The sequence below is a fragment of the Nycticebus coucang genome, chromosome 18 (assembly GCF_027406575.1).
Source record: "Nycticebus coucang isolate mNycCou1 chromosome 18, mNycCou1.pri, whole genome shotgun sequence".
In the NCBI taxonomy this organism is placed as follows: domain Eukaryota; kingdom Metazoa; phylum Chordata; class Mammalia; order Primates; family Lorisidae; genus Nycticebus; species Nycticebus coucang.
Genome location: NC_069797.1, coordinates 67,639,802 through 67,665,311, shown reverse-complemented (window position 1 = coordinate 67,665,311; position 25,510 = coordinate 67,639,802). Strand labels below are relative to the sequence as shown.

At 38.8% G+C, this 25,510-nt stretch overlaps 1 protein-coding gene across 1 annotated transcript in view; it reads right to left on the bottom strand.

The window, feature by feature from the left end:
• The window catches only part of GNA13 (G protein subunit alpha 13), a 42,873-nt gene extending 17,900 nt beyond the window's left edge, over positions 1-24,973 (bottom strand). The window contains exons 1-2 of the mRNA XM_053568854.1: positions 24,489-24,973; positions 21,623-21,849 (exon numbers count right to left, since the gene is read on the bottom strand). Of these exons, the coding sequence (XP_053424829.1) occupies positions 21,623-21,849; positions 24,489-24,771 (510 nt within the window). The 5' untranslated portion in view covers positions 24,772-24,973. The remainder of the gene's footprint in view (positions 1-21,622; positions 21,850-24,488) is intronic.
• Between the last annotated feature and the right edge of the window lie 537 nt (positions 24,974-25,510).

Sequence of the window (25,510 nt, the reverse complement as noted above, 5' to 3'; positions counted from 1 at the left end):
TACTGTTAAGCTGCTAAAAAGCACAAAAATGAGAAAAGTTATTAGCAATAGAACACTAAGGAGCTTAAAACCTCAAATTTATAAAATTAATTTGCTTCTGTGTTAGGCCCCTAACTTTGCATGACAGGTAAATAAACAACCCACAATGTTTAGTAAGAAAAGCTCTCCATCTTTGTATGTAGTGAACAGGTAAAAACTGCACTATGGTGTAATAAAGTACAATAAATACAAATTATAAGTAATACATCAGGTTTTAATTTTTCCAAGTTAAAATGAGAGGTCTACTGTGCCAAATGTAATTGTGACTTTATATACATTTGAGTTGTTAATCATTACTAAAAATCCAAAAACATAGCGTGTTTTATATATATCCTATACTTCCCAAATAAAGTTAAATCACTAATTCTCCATGCAAAAAGAAAATTTAAAAAGCCTACCAAAACCCCAAAATCACAACCAACCCTTAAACAAACCTTAAATCCTTCAAATCAAGACATAATCTTTTTGAATCCACAATAACAAATATAATTGCCAGAAACACTGTATCACTTGACACACAACCCACACCCGCAAGGGAATAATGATCTATAAACAGTATTAGTATTTGGAAGCCATGATTAGAAAAGAATCTACAGCTTGGATGTGAGGCTTTCTATTAATAAAAAAAGCATAGTACTCATTAGCACAAACCATAAACCAAGTTTATACAGTATGTACAATAAAATCCATTTCCATAAAGAAAGTATAATTAAGGTAATAACTTTTTGCCAGATGATTTTCACACTAAAGAATTACAATTTCGGGCAGTGCCTGTGGCTTAAAGGGGTAGGGCACCGGCCCCATATGCCGGAGGTGGCGGGTTCAAACCCAGCCCTGGCCAAAAACTGGAAAAAAAAAAAAAAAAAAGAAATAATACAGATTTGTTTTTTTATTTGGAAATATATTATTCAGATTTTGTTTTTTAGAAAGATGCAGAATTTGGTGATACAGTACTGTTCAGTTTCTGACCAAGAAATGTGAAGGATGTTGAGGGAGACTTGGTGAAAACTGAAGGATCAAGGCTACAAGTCAGTTGTGCTGCTTAGTCACAAAGTATTTATAAAAAACTACTTAAAATGGAAGAAAGATGACAGTTTCAATGATAAAAGCTAAATTAGCTACATAGCATTTCGTATTCAAATTCCTTAGTTAGTCCCTGCTCATCACCAACAATTTTACTCCCCTTATGAAGAAAGCAAGCTGATTATCACCAACATTATCTTCCACAAAACTCATTTCTCAGTCTTCCTGAAAATTCTGCACATATTCCTACCAGCTCCACCTAACACCACTCCTCTGCACATCTCTCTCCATCTCTTCATCTGAGGATCTTCCTCTTAAAGAGAGAGACAACCACAGATGTCAAGTTGGAAGAGAGCTTGGAGAACCAATCTTATCCTCTATATTAAAGATGAGAAAGCTTAGCCAATAAAACTATATTTTAGTGATGAAACCAGGAATTTAAGGTACCTGATCCTTAGTTTCTCCTTGAATACACCATGACTTCCCCGATCTCCACTGCAATTTCCCAACCCTGGTAATCATACTCTTCACCACCTTTTGCACTCCTGGTTTATACTCTTACAGCACTTCTATATTTTTATATGTGGTCTATATGTAAAATCTAGACTCCAGGTCCTCCTGCTACACTTCTGTATCCCGGAACCAATGGCTACATAAACATTTGTCAAAGTTTTTGTATTATTAGCTTCCCCTTTATGACATTCTTTTCCCCATCTTATTATTTCTACAAATGTCAAAAATGTCACCCAGGCTGAAGTGTAGTGGCTCAATCACAGCTCAATATAACTTTGACTTCTTGGGCTTAAGCGATCCTTCTGCCTCAGTCTCCTAATTTTTTAAAAAATATTTTGTAGTGACATGGTCTAGCTATGTTGCCTAGGCTGGTCTTGGCCTCAAGTGATCCTCCTGCCTTTGGCTCCCAAAGTGCAAGCATGAGCCACTGCTCTCAGTTAATGTAACTTTCACGAAATTCCATCTGTTAAGACTGTAAATACAAAGGTAGAAAACTGAAAGATCAGTTCAGAGATATATGGCTAAGTTCTTCAGTGGCATGAAATGCATTACTTCTTCCATGTCTAAATATTTTGAAAAGCACTGTGGGCTGTGATATGGGGAAGATGCTAAGATGAAATGGGACGATTCTACTCCATGTAAGCAATGTAAATGTCAACTAAAGGACACTCATAAAAATAATAGAAGTATATTGGGAGTTTAAAGAGAATAATACTCCGATCAAATTTGGAAGGGGCAAAGGTAATGATATTGAATTTCTTTCTCTCTGAGCAAAGGTAGAAAATTTCAGAATACATCTAATCCTAAAGTTTCAACAGATCCAAAGAGAACACAAGGACCAAGCAGGGCTACTATCTGCTCCAGGACCAGATCTCCAAATGTCCAATTCTGACCATGAGAATGTCAGGTAACATGTATCACACTTATAATTAACTGCATTTTATTCAATCATTTTGCAGACTATAATGAAAGTCAGAAGGCTACCACACTGACATGGGCTGGTCAAAAGTTTCTTTGCTACTAAAATGAAAATGGACCATTAATGCTTAACCTTGTAAATGTCTAGTATTTAATTGCAGGCCATTAAGTATGTCTATAAAAGGCAGAAATTTCACTTTGAAAAAATAAGTTAATTGTAAAGAATAAAATAAAATGAATTAAAAAGTGTGTTATCTTTATGTGTTATGGCCCTTTTAATAATGAGACTAACATCACTTAAAATAGTCTTTTCTTTAAAAGTAAACATAAGTCCAGGTAATATTAAAATTCAAAGAGAATTAGGTAATGACAAAGTTTCTTTTGAAACCTAATTATACATGTGATTTTGAAAATGATAGTATAACTCAAAGTTAATACCCAGTTTCTTTTTATAGAGAGAACTCGCAACTAGCCAAGTGCTATAAAGACCAGAATATTTCCCAAATAAGTGTAAGTACACTACAAAATATAGTCAGCCTTCTCTCAAGAAGAGGGATACATCCTGAGAAATGTTTCATTAGGGGGAGTACTTACACAAACCTAGTATGGCCTACTGCTCCTAGGCTACAAATCTGTACACAGTATGTGACTGTAGTGCATACAGTAGGCAACCGTAACACAACGGTAAGTATTTGTGTATCTGAACATATAAAGAGGCTTGCTGTCTGTAGCTCAACAGTTAGGGCACCAGCTACATACACCAGGGCTGGCGGGTTTGAACCTGGTCTGGGCCTGCCAAACAACGACAACTACTACAACAACAAAAAAATAGTCAAGCATTGTGGCAGGTGCCTATAGTTCCAGTTAGTTACTGGAAGACTGAGGCAAGAGAATCACTTAAGCTCAAGAGTTTGAGGTGGGCTGTGATGCCACAGCACTCTACCGAGGGTGACACAGTGGGACTCTGTCTCAAAAAAAAGATAAAACAAACATAAAAAGGGTAGGTATAAAAGATAAAAAATGATACACCTATGTAGAACATCTCTATTATAATCTCATGGGAGCAGCCAGGTGCACATCTGTAGTTGCAGCTATTTGGGAGGCTGAAGTGGGAGGATCACTTGAGCCAAGGAGGTCAAGACCTTGTCTCTTTATTAAAACAACAACAAAATTCATAGACCACCATCCCATATGGGGTCCATCACTGTCCCAAACAAGGGCACTTTGACTATAGATGTCTGTGTTCTAAAAGAGCTAAGTCCAATGGTTTACATATTTTCCATCCATATTCAAGTCATTCCGTTCACAAGTCTGAATATTTCATTTTTCTTTTATTCCTTACTTTTTAAGCACTTTTTAAAATTTTTTTTTGATTTTTTTTATTGTTAAATCATAGCTGTGTACATTTGTGCAATCAAGGGGTACAATGTGCTGGTTTCATATACAATCTGAAATATTTTCATCAAACTGTTCAACATAGCTTTCATGGCATTTTCTTATTGTATGTAGACATTTGTATTCTGCATTTAGTAGATTTTGCCTGTACCTATTCTAAGATGCACCATAGGTGTGGCCCCTCCCATTACCCTCCCTAAGTCTGAATATTTTAAAAAGGAAAAAAGAGTCAAGTGATATGAGAGGAAACTGGAAACCCATGTTAATGCTTTAAAATGAATCAAAACTATGAATTACCTCTACTAACAGAATAAAGCTCTTGTGTATCTATAATGTGCCTTTAATTTCCATCAGTCTTATAATCCCAAAACTCTATTCAATAGGAATTTATTTATTTATTTATTTTTTTTGTTTTTGTTTTTGGCTGGGGCTGGGTTTGAACCCGCCACCTCCGGCATATGGGACCGGCGCCCTACTCCTTGAGCCACAGGCGCCGCCCCAATAGGAATTTATTAACTTGCCTTTAAAAGAGATCTGGACGTAGGCCTTCATCAATAATTCAGATTTGTATACAGTAATAATTTCAGTCCTAAAAACATTTAATAAGCTCACATTTAGATAAGGAGTCTTTAGGAGAACATTCTACGGACAGATGTGTATAATGGAAGCCTTTCCATCTACCATGTACTTGAATTAAATGTCAAATACAAACAAGGTACAAAATGGAAAACTTTCGGGTTAAAGCTGGTTAATCAATAAAACTCTTCATTTCAACCTACAGATATGACTAGTAACAAAAACAGAAGGTAATATTTCTTATTATTTTGACTCAATTTCCCATTCCATTTGTCCTTTCTCTATTGTCTTTTTACACACTCACATAAAAATATGAAAGAAATAGTTATATTGCTCTGCCCACACCACTTATCTGAAATCATAAGATTCTAACATTATATACAATTCCCAAGACAGTAAATACAAAACCAGGTCAAATTATACTTTAAAAGTCTGTTCACAGTTTTCATGACTTTAAAGTGAAAAAAATCTTGAAATCATTCTATTTGAAATACACCACCTCTACTTTTTTGTCAAATTAAATATGAAACTACTTGAGAGGCCAGGTACAGTAGTTCACTCTTGTAATCCTAGCACTCTGCGAGGCAGAGGTGGGTGCACTGCTTGAGCTCAGGAGTTCCAGACTAACCTTTGCAAGAGCAAGACCCCATCTCTACTAAAAACAGAAAAATTAGCTGGGCATGGTGGCACTGGCCTGTAGTCCCAGGTACTCAGGAAGTTGAGACAAGAGGATCGTTGGAGTCCAGGAGTTTGAGGTTACTGTGAGCTACGACACCACAGCACTCTCCCCAGGGTGAAAGAATGAGATTCTGTCTCCAAAACAAAACAAAAATGACTTGAGAAAACCTTACCAATGCAGAGACTAGCTTTACCAAAGAGGGTAAGCAGACACAACTCCCCTCCTGTCTCTCCGAGCTTATCACTGAGCAGCTTCACTTCTTTTATTTAAGCCCTTCCAACATTCTCATTTTCCCTGGTTTTCACAAAGGACCTATTCTGTGGTTCCTTTATCTTTGAGACTGCTCTTTTTATTTTTTTTTAATGACCTTTCTCTATTACTTCCTTTTTCTCTAGAAAAAAGCAAATTATTTGCTATGGTATGAACACGTTTTTAATAAGGGTAATAGTGATGTTTTTATCACTAAAGCATACTTACAGTACATTTATACCTTTTTGTTTGGTTCTTTAGGAACAAGATAGTATTCACCTATAATACAATAATATATAATAATAAAAGCCATTTTCCTTTGCTCTGTAGACATATCAAAATTAAACAGACTATAGGTGAATGCACAGTTTTCAATTTCTTGTCAGTATTCTACGTGTGTAAGTTAAAATTGTTTATTTAGGACCATATAAACCATAACAATATTTGAAAACATTTTTCAAATTAAATAATCTTTCCAGACCAATCTAAGATAGTTTAGATAAGTAGAATTTACAAAAGGATACTACTTTTGTCTTATTATTTTATTATTATTATTAATTTTTAGAGACAGAGTCTCACTTTTATCATCCTCAGTAGAGTGCCGTGGCCTCACACAGCTCACAGCAACCTCCAACTCCTGGACTTAGGCGATTCTCTTGCCTCAGCCTCCCGAGTAGCTGGGACTACAGGCGCCCACCACAACGCCTGGCTATTTTTTTGTTGAAGTTTGGCTGGGGCCGGGTTTGAACCTGCCACCCTTGGTGTATGGTGCCAGCGTCCTACCCACTGAGCCACAGTGCCACCCCTTTTGTCTTATTTAAACGGCATTTTAATTTTTCCTAGTATATAAACTATAAAAACAAACTATGGCACGATATTAAAAATAAAGAGATTTTTGGAAAGAACTAAGTTATTATTCTGTAAATTGTCTTATTCTTAACACCACTCACAAATTAATAAATTTCTCTATATCAAGTTTTTCATTTAGACTTATTACCAAAATAACTTCAGAGTAATAATCTTAATGATCTGAGTTTTCTAAAAGTATTCCTGTAGTCTTACCAAATTACTATTTATATATAACACAAAATGTACAATGAGGTTTACTAATTCTCCTCTTACAAAAGTCACAAAAAAAGGATCTTATTTTATTAAAATGCTTCATCTTGGAAAAACAGAAAAAAGTTGGAGTCATATGCCCGACGAGCATTCATAAACACATCTATATCTTGTATATACTGTATTTACCTTTTAAGATGCTCAATTTTGCTATTATCTTCAGAAACTAAAAGCTAAGTCCAAACTTTAAATGTACGAAAAGAGTTCAATACTGCAGAGATGGGCCAGCTTTGACATAATAAATGATGCTAACCAACTGGGTAGCAACAGAGCATGATTCAGTCCATATTTATTCCCTATGTTACTACTTAGCACCACCACCTTCTGTTCATAAAAAATACAGAGAGAAGAATTACACAGGGAAGAATCTCATCCATTTAAATAAAAAAATATTCACATCCATTTCTCTAAGAATGCCTTGCTGGTCTTCTGTGAAAATCACCTCCCTCCTCCAGGAAATGATGTTGCCACATTCAATGAACAGGATATAAAGTTGTACAGAAAGTACAAAAAAGTTTATCTCTACATCCAATATTGTATTTGAATACTGGAAGGCAATACCCCAAAATGTTAACACAAATGTCTTTGGCTGATGGTATATTGGCTAACTGTATAATTTACAATGAATGCTAAAATTTAAATAATATAAAAAAGCTACTTTGGATTCAGAAGCCTGTGAATTAATCTCTGAAAATAAACAAACCACTTTCCAACTCTTTGGTTTTCATATAATGATAACATCAGAAAGCTTACAGTTTTGAGCCTTGAAAAAATTCCTAAAAGCTAAAATACTTTTTTGAATAAGACCTATAATATAAATCCTAACAGTACATCAAGATTTAGGTTTGTGGGAACTAGAACTGTTCAGTTGTAAAAGTTTTTTCTGGATTCCCAAAAATAAATGACCTCAATTGTTAAAAGGAAAGAAGAATCAACATGCAGTTTTCCAACACAGGACACACTTCCCAAATACACTTTCAATTCCCCTGATCTCTAAACAGAGAGACCTATAAGAATACTTTGTAATATATGCCCAGATGGAAAGTTCTGTTCTATGATGATGTGCTATAATATCCCACAAAACAAACATTATACAATAATCAACATTAGTTAAAAAAGTAATTCTATGCCTAAGATCATACAACATTTTTTAGGCTGCTCATAAACTGCAAATAAAAAGTACGATTTAAAAAAAAAAAAAGGACCACAGGTTAAGAGAAAAACCAGATCACAAGAAGCATTAACTACCTCTCTCCATCCCCCTATCAATCATGTTAGACAGAAAAGCAATGCAACCTGCAAATATTTCTGAATACTGGTAAGTGTGGAAATTAGCTCAAAATCTATACTGGCACATCAGTTCCCATTTCCAAGTCACTATTTGGTTAATTTTTTTATTAAGAGAAAGCAAAGTATGGTGGTATCAGACATGGGCTACTGAACAGTACAGCCCTGGGTTTGAATCTTGGCTTTATTACCCAAACTAGCTGTATCCTTATCCTCCCCGGATCTGTTTATGTACAAAATGAAGTGAACTGGACTACATGCTTTAAGTCTCTTGTAGCTTAATAAACAGTGTTCTGCAGTATACAATTTGCCACTACTGTTGACTTAACTGGTGCCCACTGGATAGGGAGCCCCCAATAAGGCAGCCAGACAGGCAGTTCTCTTGAGTTCCTAGGGCCTAGTCTGGGCAAGTATTCAATATATACTTGCTAAAGTATGAATAAGCACCATGTGTATAACTGATCAAATTATTGCCCTTACTAAATAGGAGATGATCATAAGTAAAATAAGCGAGTACAAAGTGAAAAACTTTTCTGCAGTGTGTTTGACCTAACAGATTAACAGTATTATTAAACTAACTATAACAGAACCTCTGCTAGTTGACCACCCAAGGGACTGTTAATACACTGGTCAACATAAGGAAATAGGCCTGTAGTACTGATATACATGTGGTATATGTCTGGTCTATGCAAATTAGGTCAGCTTGAGGAGGTGGTCAATGCAGGGAGGTGATCAACTATGGAGGTTCTACTACATTTAAGTCTTTTGAAAAATGAGATTAAAAGAAACTAGTTAATATAAACACAATGTCTAGCCAGCACAGTGGCTTACACCTGTAATCCTGGCACTCTGGGTGGCCAAGGCAGGAGGATTACTTGAGCTCAGGAGGTGGAAACAAACTTGAGCAAATCAAGACCCCGTCTCTACTAAAAATAGAAAAATCAGCCAGGTGTGGAGGTGCATGCCTACGGTCCCAGCTACTCAGAAGCTGAGGCAGGAGGATGGCTTGAGCCCAGGAGTTTGAAGTTACTGTGTACTAGCCTGATACCATGGCACTCTAGCCTGGGTGACAGAGTGAGACTCTATCTCAAATATAAATAAATAAAATAAAAGCAATGTCCTCTTGCAGTTTCAAAAGGTCTGACAAACCACAACCTACTAAGCTAGGTGGCTGAAAGTACCGCAAAGGGAGAGAATAGCCAGCTTGATTTCAAGTGAATCTTACCCACTTCCTCACCTCTCTCCGTTCCTCAAGCCCTTCCAGCAGGCCTTTCCCTCAACTGTCAACAGCCACAGTGAGCATAGGTAACCCTCCTGTTGCCAAATTCAATGGATGTCATTTTTGACCTGAATAGACCTCTCAATGGCACAGGGTACCCCTGACTCCTTTTTTCTTTTTGAATCATACTCAGGGAAATACTCAATAATCATTACATAGACTTTAAATATCACCTGGATAAAAACAACTCCTAAATTTCTATTTCTAACCCAAAACTCTGCTCTGGATTCAAGACTATGTTTTAAATTATCTACCTGGTTGTTTCCACCTACTTGTCTCACAGAGATCTCAACCTAGTACTTACAATCCTTCATTTCCAATGGGGTTACAGCCCAATAAATCCATGATTAAGTTGAAAATATCATAAATCAAAAATATACTTAATACACTTACCCTACTAAGCATCAACAGCTTAGCCTTACTTACCTTAAACATGCCCAGAACACTTATATTAGCCAACAGCTGGGCAAAATCATCTAACACAAAGCCTATCTTATAATGAAGTGTTGAATTATCCCATGAAATTTACTGAATTCTGTACTGAAAATGAAAAACAGAATGTATAGGTGCTTGAAGTATGGTTTCTACTAAATGGTGTGTCACTTTTGCGCCATCATAAAGTCAAAAAAATGTGTTCAGTCAAACTGGGAACCATCTCTGCATGCCCCAACTAACTCTTATTCTTCCCCCTCAAGTTTCCTTCTCCCACAATCTTTCCATTTCAGCAAAAAGCACCAACATCCATCTCATTATTAAAGGCAGAAACTTCAGTCACTCATAACCTATGCCTCTCCCTCTTTCCCTAGATACCATCTACCAGAATCCCAATAATTTTCCTAACAAAGTGTACCCTGAATTCGTTTCTTCTCTACATCTCTACGGCCACCACCTGACAACAAACCACTCACTCTGCAAGTCTCCTAACTCTGGAACTGGTTAGCACTAAGAAAGTACCTGGCACAAAGGTTCTCTACCACTTCCCTCCAATTTCCACACAGCAGCCAGAGTGATCTTGCTTAAAATCCTTTGGTAGCATCCCAAAGCAGTCAGATAAAACCCAAACTCATTAGCAGAACAGTGACAGGCTGCTGGCCGCCTCCCCTGCCCTGCTCCATCCTCCCTTACATACTACTCCTTGGCTGGCCTCGATCATATTTTCTGACCATAACAAGCCTTTTTTGACTCTGCACATGGTGCTCCTTCTGCCTGAAGCTCTCTTCCCACTGCCTGCTGGCTGACACTTTCTCATCCATGGGGTCTTAACCTAAATGTCACCTGTCAGGACTATCCTCTGAATCTCTCATTGTTTTCTTTTTCTTCAAAGCATTTATCAAATGTGTGATTAGATAATTACTTGTTTAACCCAGTAGCATTTAAGATCAACACAGTGATTACTTTCCTTTGCTTCCCTGGCAAACACCTAGCCTGCAAAAGGTGCCTGACTCATTAATAGGTGTCGTCCAGTAACATGTGACTCCATGGCTGCTGACAAGCTACCAGGGAACCGATACTAGACCTGCTCCAGAATAACAGACCTCCTGTAAGCTGCTACCCAGGGTGTTCTTGCCCTCATCACCTTTACATTTGCTATTCACCTTTCACATTGAGGAGAAAAAACTTCAGATTGTCATAATGAAACTGGATATTCCTAAAAGCTCTAAACTTTAATACTTATATACAGATTGTCATAATGAAACTGGATACTCCTAAAAGCTCTAAACTTTAATACTTATATAATTACATATAAAAATATCAGATGGACATATACTTCTATCAAAGTATATTCTACAGAATAAAGCTTTTTAATTAAATACTTCTTCAAAAGAAAGCTATCATACATTAAGACCAAATGTGCAAAATACTGTACAATGAGGGAAACTTTGGTTCTTACTAAATTATAGCACCAACCATAAAATTAATTGCAACATTTAATAGCATATAATTTAAAAAGTCAAGAAAAAATTTAAGTGTCACTCTGTCCTAGAACTGAAATGTATATAATCTGTATGGTAACAGTTTTAAAGTTTCCTACTATTTTTGAAGCTATAGCAAATAAAATCAGTCTAACTGTAAATGTGGCAAGTTAGTAACAGTTAAAAATAGCATATCAGGGCAGCACCTGTGGCTCAAAGGAGTAGGGCGCAGGCCCCATATACTGGAGGTAGTGGGTTCAAACCGAACCCTGGCCAAAAACTGCAAAAAAAAAAAAAAAATAGCAAATCATTTGTATTGCAGTATTTTTAATTGAATTTGCTAAATCACATCTTGAAATTATATAGTGTTCAATTATTTAGGCTTTAAAAAAAAAAATCAATGAAAATGGACTTAGAGACCATCTTACAGTTGAATAAGCAGCTTTATTTGTCTCAAGTAATTCCAGGCACATATTCTCATTTATTAGATCTACTGCAGCAGAGTTGGCCAAGCAATAATTTGTGAGCAACTCTACTATTAATGAAAAGATACAACCACACTTTCTACTATGAAGCCTGAATAAAAAATCACGATTAAATGACAGTTTTCTTTATAATTTCTCCTGAGCCAATCCACCTTACTTAAAAGAAAAATAATTCTTTAAAAAAATAGGAAAACAGTATCAGAATGTTAAAAGGATATTAAAAAGAAAGTGAAAGTCTTTCACCCCAATTAGTCATTATTCCAGCTTTTTTTCTTTAACCTTTCTAGAAGGGTTAAAAGAGAAAGGAAATGTCCTATTTACAAGCTAAAGTAGCTTCCCAGGCTCAGAGAACCCAAAGACATTGTTATGCAATAGTTTCTGGGGGGCTGGGGAGTGCCATAGAGAGTTTGGTTTGTAGGCCAATTTGTTTTTAAATGCTAAAAATCAATGCATTTTTCTTTAAAGGGGAGCAAATGTGAAATTCATTTTGCTCCATGAGAAAAAGTAGGAATTCTCTATTAATGGTTTTAATTGGTCTTTATACAAAATGGTCAAAAATTCTAAGATCTCACACAAAGCAACACGGAACCTTAAAAAATCATTATGCATTTTATGATTATTGAATATTTTTACCTTGGAAATAAAGCCCAAATACTCTCTTTAATCTACGTATTCTCAACACCTCTGCCAAGTCACAGGCCACGGAAATGGCAAAAATGGAACGAGTCCATATGTGTGTACCTGTGGAGGGAACATGGGGAGTGCCCCAGAGACAGAGGTGAAAGTACAGAAGACAGCAGCCCATTTGGTGGGAGTGGTGCAGCAGCTGCACCTACGCCAAAGCCTCCAGGAGGAAGATAAAGGCTTTGGCTCATTCTGCCTACACACCTGAAGCATTTCAGGAACACACTCTCCAAACAAATAATTGTACCTATAAATCTCATAGTGAAAATGAGAAAGTTCATACTAGTTAGGTTCATCGTGTATCTATATAATGCTTTAGCATTCTCAAATGACATTTGATTCTTTAGAATTGTTTATACTTTTGAAATCATTTACAAATATATATAAAAACCAGCCATAAAAATATAGACCCAACATATATAAATTGTTTTTGGTTGTTTAAAATTAGGTGCTATAAAGAGATGAAGAACATCATAAATTTTCAACCTAAAATTCAAGTAAAATGATATTAGTAGGCAACCAGAACCAATGTAATAATGAATACCTCAAATCTCCCCCAATGTGGTCTCCTGCGTTATTTAGAATTCACACTTTTTATACTAGTAATCAAGAGGGGAAGTCAAAGTTTATTTATGTACATATGGTATATCAGGACTATTAAATAGCTGATATTAATATCATTAATACATGTCAGGCACCATATGAAGGGATTTACATAGAGTATCTCATGTAATTCTCACAGTAACTTATAATATTAGGTCCTGTGATCATGTCCATTTTACAGTTGCAGAAACAGAAATTCAGAGAGGATAAGGGACTTATTCAAGAAGTGAGTGGCAGCCAGAACATGACTCTAGCTGGCTGCCTTGTTCCACTTTATTCCTCAGCACAGCAAAAACCACATCAAATTTTAAGGTCATCACATTAAAACCAAATGTAAAATGTTTACAATATGTAAAATAAATCAATAAATCTGAACATGGCTGTTAATCTGTATGGAAGATAAAAGTTAAAAAAAAAAAAAGTCACAAGTGTAGGTCTACTACTACGTAAGAGCCCTTCTGCATCTAAGGAAGAGTAGATGGGGATGAAAAAGTTCACCCACACTGTACTGATTTAAAAATCTTTTTGATACATTTTGCCAAAAGAAGAGCAATTAAATATGAAAGAATTAGATAAACAACTACCATCACTGCAACAGACTGGTAACTTTGGCCAAGTTCACTAAAGTCCAGTTCTCAAAACAAAACTATTTCCTTGATTCATATCAGCCCATTCTAATAGTGCTCTGCCAAAATTGGCTATAACAAATTCTCTTGAATAAAAGGCATCTTATAAAAAGACAGGTTCACAATATACACAAAGAAGAACAGTATCATGTAGCTAAGGAAAAATGGAGTACTTTCAAGCAAGGAACTAAAAATCACCGCTAATTTCCAGAAATACACACTTTAAGAAAATTAGGTCATTTCTAACTGGGACAAAAATCTGTGACAAACTGCAAAATCTAAGGTGCTCATAGACAGTATTGAAAACTCTGACATAATCAATGAGAAGCATTTCAAAGTTCTTAAAAATAACAGAATGACAGTGTTCTGATGTCCCTTTCTCCAAAACAAAAGCAATTCTGAGCAACTACATACAATACAGGTACTAATTTCCAAAGGTCATTGTTCCAGAAAAACGTATGGTTGCCTTTTTAAGTTAACTGATTGCATTATTCTATTTTTCACAGCACATTAAAAAAACATGTTCACAGATTGGCGTCCATAGCTCAGTGAGTAGGGCAGCGGCCATATACCCCGAGGCTGGCAGGTTTGAGCCCGGCCTGGGCCTGCTAAACAACAATGACAACTGCAACCAAAAAATAGCTGCGTGTTGTGGCGGGCACCTGTAGTCCCAGCTACTTGGGAGGCTGAGGCAAGAGAATCACTTAAACTCAAGAGTTTGAGGTTGCTGTAAGCTGTAACGCCAATACACTCTACCGAGGGTGACATAGTGATACTCTAACAACAACAACAACAACCACGTTCACTGATGGAAAATCAGTGGAGGATCATTATTACAGTTAGTTTGCACAGAGAAGATTCAAACAGACTTTATGAAGATGAATAGTATCACTCTTAGTAACTTTACCATTAACTATTAAGATTATTTATAATGTAAGTTATAAAGGAATGATACAGGATTTTATATAAGTTTAGACTAAAGAACTATGCAAATATCAGCACAATCCCAAATATTCTTTTTTTTTTTTTTTTTAGAGTATCACTTTCCCCTGGTACAGTGCCATGGTGTCATAGCTCACAGCAACCTCAAACTCTTGGGCTCAAGCGATTCTCTTGCCTCAGCCTCCCAAGTAGCTGGGACTAAAGACATCCTCCACAACGCCTGGCTATTTTTTAGAGATGAGGTCTCGCTCTGGATCAGGCTGGTCTCAAACTCCTGAGCTCAAATGATCCACCTGCCTTGGCCTCCCAGAGTGCTAGGATTACAGACATGAGCTACCTTGCCTGGCCCCCAAATATTCTTTATAAAACCTTACATGTACCTAAAAACAACGTGATAAAACTTAGTGTGTTAGTTATTTTTGCGTATGGGTGGTGGTCAGAAGAGGTTGGAAATAAAAAAAAACAAGAATGTTCCACAGAATGTTTGAGTGCTTGCAAAATGTTTGCCAGCACTGTAGACTGAGAGAGCAGATTGTGGTTCCAGGATCTATTCTATTATTTACTAAGTCTGTGAATCAAGCATCTCAAGAAACCTCTCTCTGCATCTCATTTTTTAAATCTGTGAAATGGCAATAAAGAGCATGTATTGTTTCTCTCACAACTTTTTTAAATATGTAGGATTATATGAAATTGTATGTGATGGGGCTTTGCAAAGTACAAAGCAATTATTATAAAATATAGGGATATTAGGCAGGGATGACAAATATCAGTACTATGAATGAATTTCCTAAAAGAAAAACAAGTGGCACCTGCTTTGGGATAGTATGAGTAGATACCCCAACTTGCCTGAGCTGCTGCCCTTTATTTTTTTGAGACAGAGTATTACTGTGTAGTCCAGGCTAGACTGCCATTTTGTTAGTCTCACTCACTGCAATCTCAAACTCTTGGGCTTAAGTGATCCTCCTGCCTCAGGCTCCATTGTAGCTGGGACCACAGGTACCTGCCACAACACCTGGTTAATTTTTCTATTTTTTGTAGAGATGAGGTCTCTGTTCTGCTGAACTCCTGAGCTCAAGCAATCCTCCTGCCTCAGCCTCCCAGGGTGTGAGCCACCTCACCCGGCTATGGCTGCCTGTTTATGAAAGATGAACAGGACATATTCAATCCAGTAAGTCCTTTGGCCCTTATGCTTTTCTTTAAAGTAAGCTTATAAATTCCCTGGGTTAGGCTCACACTCTAGGCGAAGAGTTCTGAAACTATGGTTTTTATTTCTTTTATTCTTTTTTCTGAAATCCAGATTTCTAGTTTTAACTGACTAGTTTTTATAACAAAACTATTTACTTGTTCCATCCCGTAGTGGTTTAATAAACATTTTCAGAGCCACATAAATTACAGTACAACTAGCTCTGTTTAGAAATAAAAGTTAATTCAGAAAGCAGGACGATATTTTACAATTTTCCTTTAGTACCAGGAGTCCAGATAACTCAGTCATTTCTTCCAAAAAACAAACAACGCAAACATGAAAATGTTGACATAACAGAACAAATCAAGTAATATAACCACGTGCATACACACATACCTCACAAAGTTGTACTGAAACTATAAGCATATACCAAAACCTTCTCTCTGTTTTTAAAGTAAAAGTAAATTAAAGCTCTGGGTTTCTAAAGTGATAAAAGGTAGCCACTCTGATTAATGTCTCATCAGTTTCAATAAAACACAATTCTACCTATGGAGATGTAAATTTTAAGATCTCTCTCGATGTTATACATAATCTTTTTATTACTAAATACATAGGCTGTCCTCCATAATATTTTTACAATTAAAAGTAGTAACTGATTCACACTTTAAAAGAAATGCAAATTAGTGTTAAAAAATAAACAAATGATTCTTTTTAAGAGGTGAGTTCTCACTTTTGCTCAGGCTGGACTCAAATTCCTAGACTCAAGTAATCCTCCTCCCTCAGCCTCCCCAGTAGCTAGGACTACAGGAACACACCACCACTGCCTGGCTTCAAAAGACACTTATTCTGTTGTATTTCAAATGCATGTTGTAGTGCAAATAAAGAAATAAATTATTTTAGCTAAAACTAAAGTTGACATTCACCTCCTTTCTGCAGGCCAATTATGAAGCTAAATAGTTACTCTGTTACACAGATGAAGGGGTAAATTTCTGCTTTAATGAAAAATCTACCCTATCAGCTTAGAGAAAGTGGAATTATAAATAGGCACAAACCATACCACTTGAGTAAGAAAAATTAAGTCTAACTGAAGGTACCAAGATCAACAAAGAAAACAGTTCTGGTTTTAGGAATTGCAAAGATAGACCAGCCATTAAAGGAAGTTGTATTAATGCTGACAATGTTAAACTGTTCACAGAAACTAAGAAACAGTCGGGTGTTCTTCCCCGTCACACACTCTGTCCTGTCCTATATAACCAGTGTTGCTTATCTGAATAAGAAAATGTAAATTAAACAAAAAAATTAGTTGGCAATGACTCCTGACCATTTTGTTAGTTCTGATCCATATCTCTAGTGTATCATACCTGGAGTCAAGCCAGACCACTACTTCTTCAGTCATCTAAGTTAGTTCCCAAATTCTCTAGCTATTGTCACATGAGAAGTTTTTCCAAAGACAGGGTATCTCATAGTGCAGTGGCAAGTTATACTGAAATACAGCTAAAGCAGAGCATTACAAATATTTAACCCAATGCTAAAAGAGAACACTTCTTACAATACTTTATCCTCAATGTGCTAGTTTATACTAAGTAGAAAGGCACCTTAAATTATAACAAGAATGTGAACCTTAGATTTTTCTTTTCTGCAGTAAGCTATTTAGTTTATCCATAATGGAACTAACCAGAAAAGGAAATGTTTGCCTTAGGGAACTTAGAAACGAAAACATTTGTGTTTGCACCCAAAGTTATTACTAACAAATAAATGAGTGGCCTCCTACAAACCTAAGTTGTGATATCACTATCCTAATCCTATCCAAAAAAAGAAAAAAAAAATGATTAAAGGCAGTTACTCATCTTAAGCAAACTGTTAAGTCACTGATAAAAATTATCAGTATATTTTTTCATCTCAATTTGCATAAGTTTAATAATCAATCATTAGTTCAAACAAAAAAGCTAATTTTAATCTTACTTTATCTGCTAACTCGTCCCATTTTCTTGCAATGTTTACTTTTGCAAGATTCAAAAATATGCTGCTAAACATAAGACAATTTTTAAAATTCCAAAAATTATGAGTATGTAATACAGACTTCCCATTTCCTAGGAAGTCAGCAAACTAGGCTGGGTGCGGTAGCTCACTCCTGTAACCTTAGCACTCTGGGAGGCCAAGAAGGGTGGATGGCCTGAGCTCATGCGTTTGAGACCAGAGTAAGCAAGAGTGAGAACCCCGTCTCTAAAAATAGCTGGGCGCTGTGGTGGACGCCTGTAGTCCCAGCTACTTGGGAAGCAAGAGAATCACTTAAGCCCAAAAGTTTGAGGTTGCTGTAAGCTATGATGCCAAGACACTCTACCCAGGGTGACAAAGTAAAACTTGTCTCACAAAAGAAAATTAGCAAACTAACATAGAAATAATCTGTATTTCCCAGAAGGAACTTAACGTAGAATGTTTCTTTCTTCCTTTTCTTTTGTTTTTTGTTAAGACCTTTGCAATTCAGAATGTCTAAAAAAGGAGGAAATAAGTGTCAGGCACTAGGCTGGTGGAAGAGAAAAAGACAAGTAAGACATACTCAAGGCTTTTCCACATTAGTGAGAGAACAAGCGTGAATGTAGGTGACTTTAACCCACTGAGGACTATGATGGTGTTAGAAACAGCATGTCAAGGAGAACACAGGGCACAGAGAGCATCATTCTGGCCAGGACACCTGGGGACGCTGTTTCAAATAGGAAGACACCACAAGGCATTGTTCCTAGGGAAAGTGGGGACATGGGGCAAATTTGTCAAAATCACCTATGGCTATGTGCTAGAAATACGATCACTGGGTCTCATCCCAGATTCCTGAATCAGATCCTAAGATGATAAAGTCTGGAAATTTGCTTGTTGTAACTAGCATTCCAACCAAATGCAAAGGGCCTGGGCCACATTTAGTCACAGTAAAATGGTAAGTCCTAATGAACAGATACGGTAAAGAAAAATCCTGGCAGAGGCACTACATGAAGAAAGCCATGCAAGAAGATCAGGGTAGTGGGAAGGCAGAGGTGGTACTAGGGTATGTTCCGTGGAATCATAGGTAAGCTAGCTAATCTTGACTCACACAAAGAAGATGAACTATGGTCTGGAGGCAATGCAGAGTGATCAAAGCTTTCTGAGCAAACCCATGCTGTTGTTTGAACAAGATTACCTTGGAGTCCAAGCGAGAGGTACTAGGACAATAGAGTAAAGGAGGAAGAAAGGAGAGAACGAACCCAAGAAACGTTATAAAAGTAAAAAAGTCAGGACTTAGGGATCTGCTGTACGTAGGTAAACAGAAGAAACTGGCAGTGACTTCGAGGAAATTTTTAAATAAGCCAAGTGCCTTCTCGGTGCTCAACACTGTGTCAAGCACCACAGAGCATCCAAAAATATAAAAGTTGTTAGTCATCATTGTAACTGAATGTCTACTACATTGTGCCAGGAACTGTTAACAATGCTGAGAATACACCCAGGAAAAAACCCCTGTCCTCTAGGAGCTTACCACTAGATCTCATCCAGTTCCTCTTTTCCTGCGTCTCTACTTCTTATTATGTAAAAAAGCATTTCTGGAACTTCTCTTTGCCCTTGAGGACTTCTCTGCTCCTAAAGTCTAGACAGCTTAAGGAAAACACATGCATGTCTTCATCCTGGGGAGTTTTACCTATTTGATTTTAATGACAAAGAAAGACTTGGGCATGCTTTCCCAGCTATGATCCCAAGACAGACTTAATGTGAAACTGTGAGATGTGAACTTCCAAATTCAAAAAAAATGTCAGTAAAGCCCAACTTCAATTAAATGGGCTTAAGGTAAATATGGAACTTTTCCCACAGAGAACTTTCAGGTACACAGTTGTTCATTTATTCATTCAGTTTGTACTGTATGCTTATTATAGAAGGATGTTTCTTCCCTAACCTAGAAGAATGAGGAAGAGCCTGAGAAAACACAGTGAAAAGTGCTGAGAAAATAAACTAAGACAGAAATACAGAGAATAAGCAGCACTTAAAAAAAGGAGAGAAGATGAAAGGAGATGGGAAGAGACATGTAGAGGGACTCATGTAAATAGTCCACCAAAAATAAAACAACAAATACTGACAAAGGGACAAAAACTAACCAGAATTTGGGAACTGGATGGAGGTCACCTGTCAAGTTAAATTCATAGTTTTCAACATATAAGACTGCCCGCTACTCAGTTTTAATAATAACATGAGAGAGACTGTCCCTTTCAGAAACTGACAAGTTACTTGAAAAGACAAGATACACCCGTGATAAAAGAGAGCCATATAAAATAGTACATAACCAAGTGCTTAGTTGAATGACAGATGTAAGAGACTGTAGGAAGGAAGGAAGGAGCGAGCCATAACTCAGAGAAAGAAATTAGGTATTAGTTCTATAAAAAACTATCAGGAACACTTTTCTAGAACTTTTAATAGTAAAGATTTCTTTTGAGTACAAATAGTAACAGCAAAGACTGCTGGATGTACATCGTTTTGTAGCCACACCCATAAATGTACATTGCTTTAATGCTGGTGACATCATCTAACAACTTCCTAAGCAGTTTTAACTGTCACTTTATCATATTACAGTAAACACTTAACTACCTCCCAATTGCATGGTCTAGATTACTATCATTGTTGGTATCTTTCTGGTCTTTGGCAAGCAAAACCCAGAACAAAATCAAAGCATTCACAATTAAATTACAAAAATACTTGATTAAAAGTCTGTTTCAATTATTATTTTTGTATCTTTAACTTGGATTAGATCCTTTCTTTTCTACTCTTTCTTCAGGATTATAGACACAAAGTGTTTTACAGGTAGTCCTGTTTAAGATAAAGGGAAGAAAAATAAATGTAAAAATAAATGCTAGGTGCTTGCTATGTAAAACAAAGGTACAAAAATTAACTAAGATTATTTTGCTTGTTAAGAAAGACATTTTATAAAGTGTGGTGAGGAGCCTTAGAACACACACAAAATGCAAATATATAAAAGCATATTTACTGTTAAATATTAAGGATTTTACTCTCTCTGTATAACCTGCGACATAAAATGAGTACCTCCAAACACTAAATAGTGAACAACTAGATTCGCTTGTTGTACTCTTATTCTAAGAATGGTCAGTTTTTTAGAAGGATGAATGTAGTTGCTATAAATGAGAGAACATTATTTACCATTAACAGAATAAAATTAGAAGAAAGTGCCCAAGAAAATCATTATACCTCAATTTATTTTATTTATTTATTTTTTGAAGACAGAGTCTCATACTTTGTCATCCTTGGTAGAGTGCCGTGGCATCATAGCTCATAACAACCTCTAACTCTTGGGCTCAAGTGATTTTCTTGCCTCAGCCTCCCAAGTAGCTGGGACTATAGGTGCCTGTCACAACACCTGGCTATTTTTTAGAGACCAAGGTCTTGCTCTAGCTGAGGCTGGTCTCAAACCTGTGAGCTTAAGCCATCCATCCACCTCGGCCTCCCAGAGTGCTAGGATTATAGGCGTGAGCCACTGCACTCGACCTATGACCTCACTTTCAAAAAGGAAAAATGACCTAGTAAATGGAATGGCTTTACCAAATCTATAGAGTTCACCTTATTTTTTATCTCGCTTAGTAAAAAGTTCATTTATTTTTTGGACAGACACATTAAGTTGTGGAAGTCAGTGAAAAAGTATGCCAAAATCAGAGACAGGCTGAGTATCTCTTACTTGAAATGCTTGGGACCAAGAATGTTTTAGATTTTGAATTTTTTCAGTTTTTTAAATATTCTAGATTTTGCACACACATAATGGGATATCTTGGGTGTGGGACCCAAGTCTAAATACAAAATGCATTTAAGTTTCATATATACCTCAACTACTTACCTAAAGGTATAGTATTTATTTCATATTTAAGTATTTATTTCATATTTACGTATATGAAACATAAATGAATTTTACACACATTATAGGGCCACTTATTAGGCCTGTCCTTTTACCACTGTGTCTATTCTTTCATCTTCACAAAATTTTGGATTAGAGCACTTCAGAGTTCAGACTTCCAGATTAGGGATGTACAATCTGTGTTACTTAAGGTCATTAAAAGAAAATGACAACATTTTGAAAGAGCAAATCTCTTACCAGTTGAAATTCTCGACGCCGGTCATAGGCATTCTGTATGCCGCTGTCTGTCCATAATGCTCTTATAGCAGGAAGGTATTGTAAAAAAACCCGAGTTTCCACCATTCCTTGGGCTGCCATGGGGGCCCGGGTGTCAAATGCCATCATCTTGTCTCCATTGAGTTGGTTTGAGCTATCTCCCCAAGGAATATGAAGCTTCTCTCGAGCATCTACCAGCACTCTCATACCTTTGTTTAAAAAGATATAAAAAAAAAAAAAGTGTGGGGAAGAGCCATTAGATGGTACCGTAAGTTTTTATTCCACTGTTGTTTTCTTAAACTTCTGAATTACTCCAGGCTCACTCCTCCAAAAATGGAGACCAACAACAAAACAAACACCCACAACTTCTCAGAGATTAAAAGATCTAATAGTTACTCACTGTCTTAAAATTAGAGCCTTGAAAAGCAAATACTATTAACAAAACTGCTCTTTTTGAAGGATTTTAAAAAGTTTCAATTTATAAAATGACTTTCGGGGTGGAAGGTGATCAAAGGCGAACCAAACTAAGAAAGGAAAAAGAAATTATGCTGCCTAGCCTGATGTTGAGGCTCTGAAGAAAATGGCTGGAACCAAGATTTTATGAGCACATCTCAAAGACATTTATTTACGAAACACAAAGAACCAAACAGTACAGCTCAGCATTCTGCTCCTTCCTTCAGCCTCTAGCTAGCACCAACAGTAAGTCTTGTAGGAACACACTAAAGACTCAAAAACTTCTACCGAGGAAGGGTGGATCACCTGAGCTCAGGAGTTTGAGACCAGCCTGAGCAAGAGAGACCCCGTCTCTAACAAAAACAGAAAATCTAGCTGGGTGTTGTGATCGGCACCTGTAGTCTCAGCTACTTGGGAGGCTGAGGCCAGAGGAGCATTTGAGCCCAAGAGTTTGAGGTTGCTGTGAGCTGCGACGCCACCACACAAAGTGAGACTCTTGTCTCAAAAAAAAACCCAAACAAAACAAAAAACTTCTTCTGGCCCAAGCTTCGAGTCAATGCAAGGGGCATAGGATGGCCTTAGATTTCCTAAAAGGAGGCAGGCCAACTGTAAAATGACATAAAAACAGACTCCAGCTCATAGAGGTTAGTTTAATTCAGTTATTAGTATTTCTATTACTAACTAACCTATTACCTTAGTCCACCTCAATAGTCACACGGCTACTAAGGAAGTCATTTGTTTGGATAATTGAAAAAAATGTTTTGCTGTCAATTTTCTGATCATGCCAACTCAACAAAACTAATGTCCAGTGACTACATCTCATAACCAATGCTGAAAACAGGTCACACTTAGGACCTAGCATACATTAAGATCTAGGTTGTTTTCCTAGCTCACAATCAGTTAACATGTAGACTCTATTCATTAACATAATTCCTTAAGTTCAGCTGTATTCAGGATACAAAGGTACCTTCAATTAACGACCAACCAGGCAGGGTCTATGGCCTTGAAACAGACTTTAAAAGGCAGAATAAATATAACTGTTCTTTGCAGTTTAACTGCTGAGGTGCTGGGGCTGTGGCCCACGAGTTCCTGGCCTAGCAGTCATATCCCATAATGCCTCCTCTTCCAGGCAGGCAGTTTTTCTCTACCCAAACTCTGGGAGAAAAAAGAAAGTTACGAATAAGTTACTCGTGTACTTCCTGAACAAAAATCTCACTTAAAAAACTGCTTGAAAAGACTTGCAAACTGTAGCAAACTCCTAGATAACTGGTACCCAGATAAAATAAAGAAAATCCTGATGCACCTGCAGTATCAGGAGCTGTACCACAATTCTGCCAAAATGCCTTTTTACAGAATGTACTGGACACTAAGAAAAATGAGTGCTAACTATCTTTCAAATGACAAAATAAAAATCATTTTCTTGATTTCTTTGAAAGCCCAAAATATTTTTCAATTAAGAACCAAATGTAATTTTGAAAATACTGTCAAACAAGAGCAGAGCCTATCATTCGACCCAACACAGATTCACTGACTCCACCCGCACAGGATCCGCACGACTTTTATGCCAAAGAGTCTTCGTACTACTATATAATTTCACCTAAACAGAAGCGAGTAGTGGTACCCCTTCCTTTCCGCCCCCAGTCATTCAGCAAAAGGAGAATGGAACGTGTTGCACAATCATCACAGGCCAACACGTTACCTGACCGGAACACTGGGGTGAAATAAACCACTGATGCTATATGGGTCTATTTGTTCTCGATGCCAGTACAGTAAACCTGACACCCTCAAGTTTCATATTATTGCCCAAAAGGGCCCCAAAGTCTGTCACTCTAAGCCCTTGACAAAGAGTCTCAGGCAAAAAGTTTCCTTAATGCGACCGTTCCAGAACTCCCTCGCTCAGGAGGCGGCCAAGAATGCAGGGAGTTGGGAGCGCACCCGACCCCATGTGACTCGGGTCACCCACCCGCGGCAGCGAGGTTAGCAAACAGCGCCCGGGCGGGGGATGGGGATCGGGTCTGGAGCTGCTCTAGGGTCTTCCTGTCTCATCTGCAAGGACAGTAGAGGTCACCCCGCATCCCAAAATACCCGGTTTGCCTCACTTCCCTCTCGCGGAGGGCGAGACCAGGGTCCAGGAGCAGGTGGGGGCTGAGGGAACGGCTGTGATGCCCAATGGGGTGGCAGGAGGCAAAGAGGCGCGCCCCGTTGGCATCCTCTCACCTGCAGGTCGAGGGCACCCCGGGCGGGCAGGACCGGTGCCCCGGGGGCGCCTCCTTCCCGCCGGGCCCGGTCCCCGGCCAGGGACAGAGTGGACGAGGGCGGCGCCCAGCCCCGCACCCGCCGCCGCAGCCCGCAGCCCCCGGCCCCCGCGCTCCAGCCCCAGGCTCTGCCCCGGCACCTTTGATCACGTTGCTGTAGATGGTGGGGCGGAACTCCTCGCGCGCGCGCTGGTCGAAGTCCTGCCCGTGGATGATCCGCATCTGCTTCAGGAAAGTGGACTTGCCGCTCTCGCCCGCGCCCAGAAGCAGGATCTTCACCAGCCGCTTCACGTAGGTCTTCTCCCGCGACAGGCATTTGTCGATCTCTTTGGACTTTCGCTGCTGCTCGGCCTCGCTGCTCGTCAGCAGGCAGCCGGGGAAGCACACGGACAGCACTGACTGCGACGGCAGGAAGTCCGCCATCTTGCCGCCGCCGCCGCCGCCTCGGCGGGCCCCTCCGGCTCCCTCCGCCTCCTCCTCGGGCGGCGGGCGGCTCCGGCTCCGCGGCTCGAGGGCGGGGAGCGCAGCGGCGGCCCGAGCGCGCCCGGAGAGGGAGGGAACCAGCGAACTGACTCGCAGGGCGGGCCGGGCAGGGCGGGCCAGGCGAGCCGGGGAGGGAGGGAAGGAGGGCGGGCCCAGGAGGGGCGGTGGCCCCAGGGCGTGCGCGCCCCCTCTGCCTTCCAGGAGCGCGCGCGTACGCCCGGGTCGCACCCCCGCCTCCTGCCCTGAGCTGGTGAGTCACGCGCTCGCTCTCGCGTGCCCGTGGCGGCGGCTGGGAGCGCGTGAGGAGGTCTGGGGAGCTGCGGTCACGTGGGGCTGGCCGGGCGCGCGCCTCAAACTAACTGTGCCGGCTTCTGGGCAGAAGCGCTCCTTCCCCCGCCCTGGGCATCCAAGAGTAGGCCCCGGACGCTGCTCTTTGGGCTCTCGCCGCCCTTTCGCCTGGCTTACGCGCCCGCTGCCTGCTGCCATCGTCCCCACCACTAACTTTGAGACACTAGCTCGAAAGTTATTTCAACAGCTAGCGCAAGCCTGGGAGATTCATGATGCATTTTCTTAAGGTGGCTCCCTGGACGTTCAGCTCTCCCAAGCCCGGAGCGATAACCAGATGCTGTCCATCCACCCCCTTTCCAGCTCTTTTTGGCATTTTTCAGACCCTCGAGAG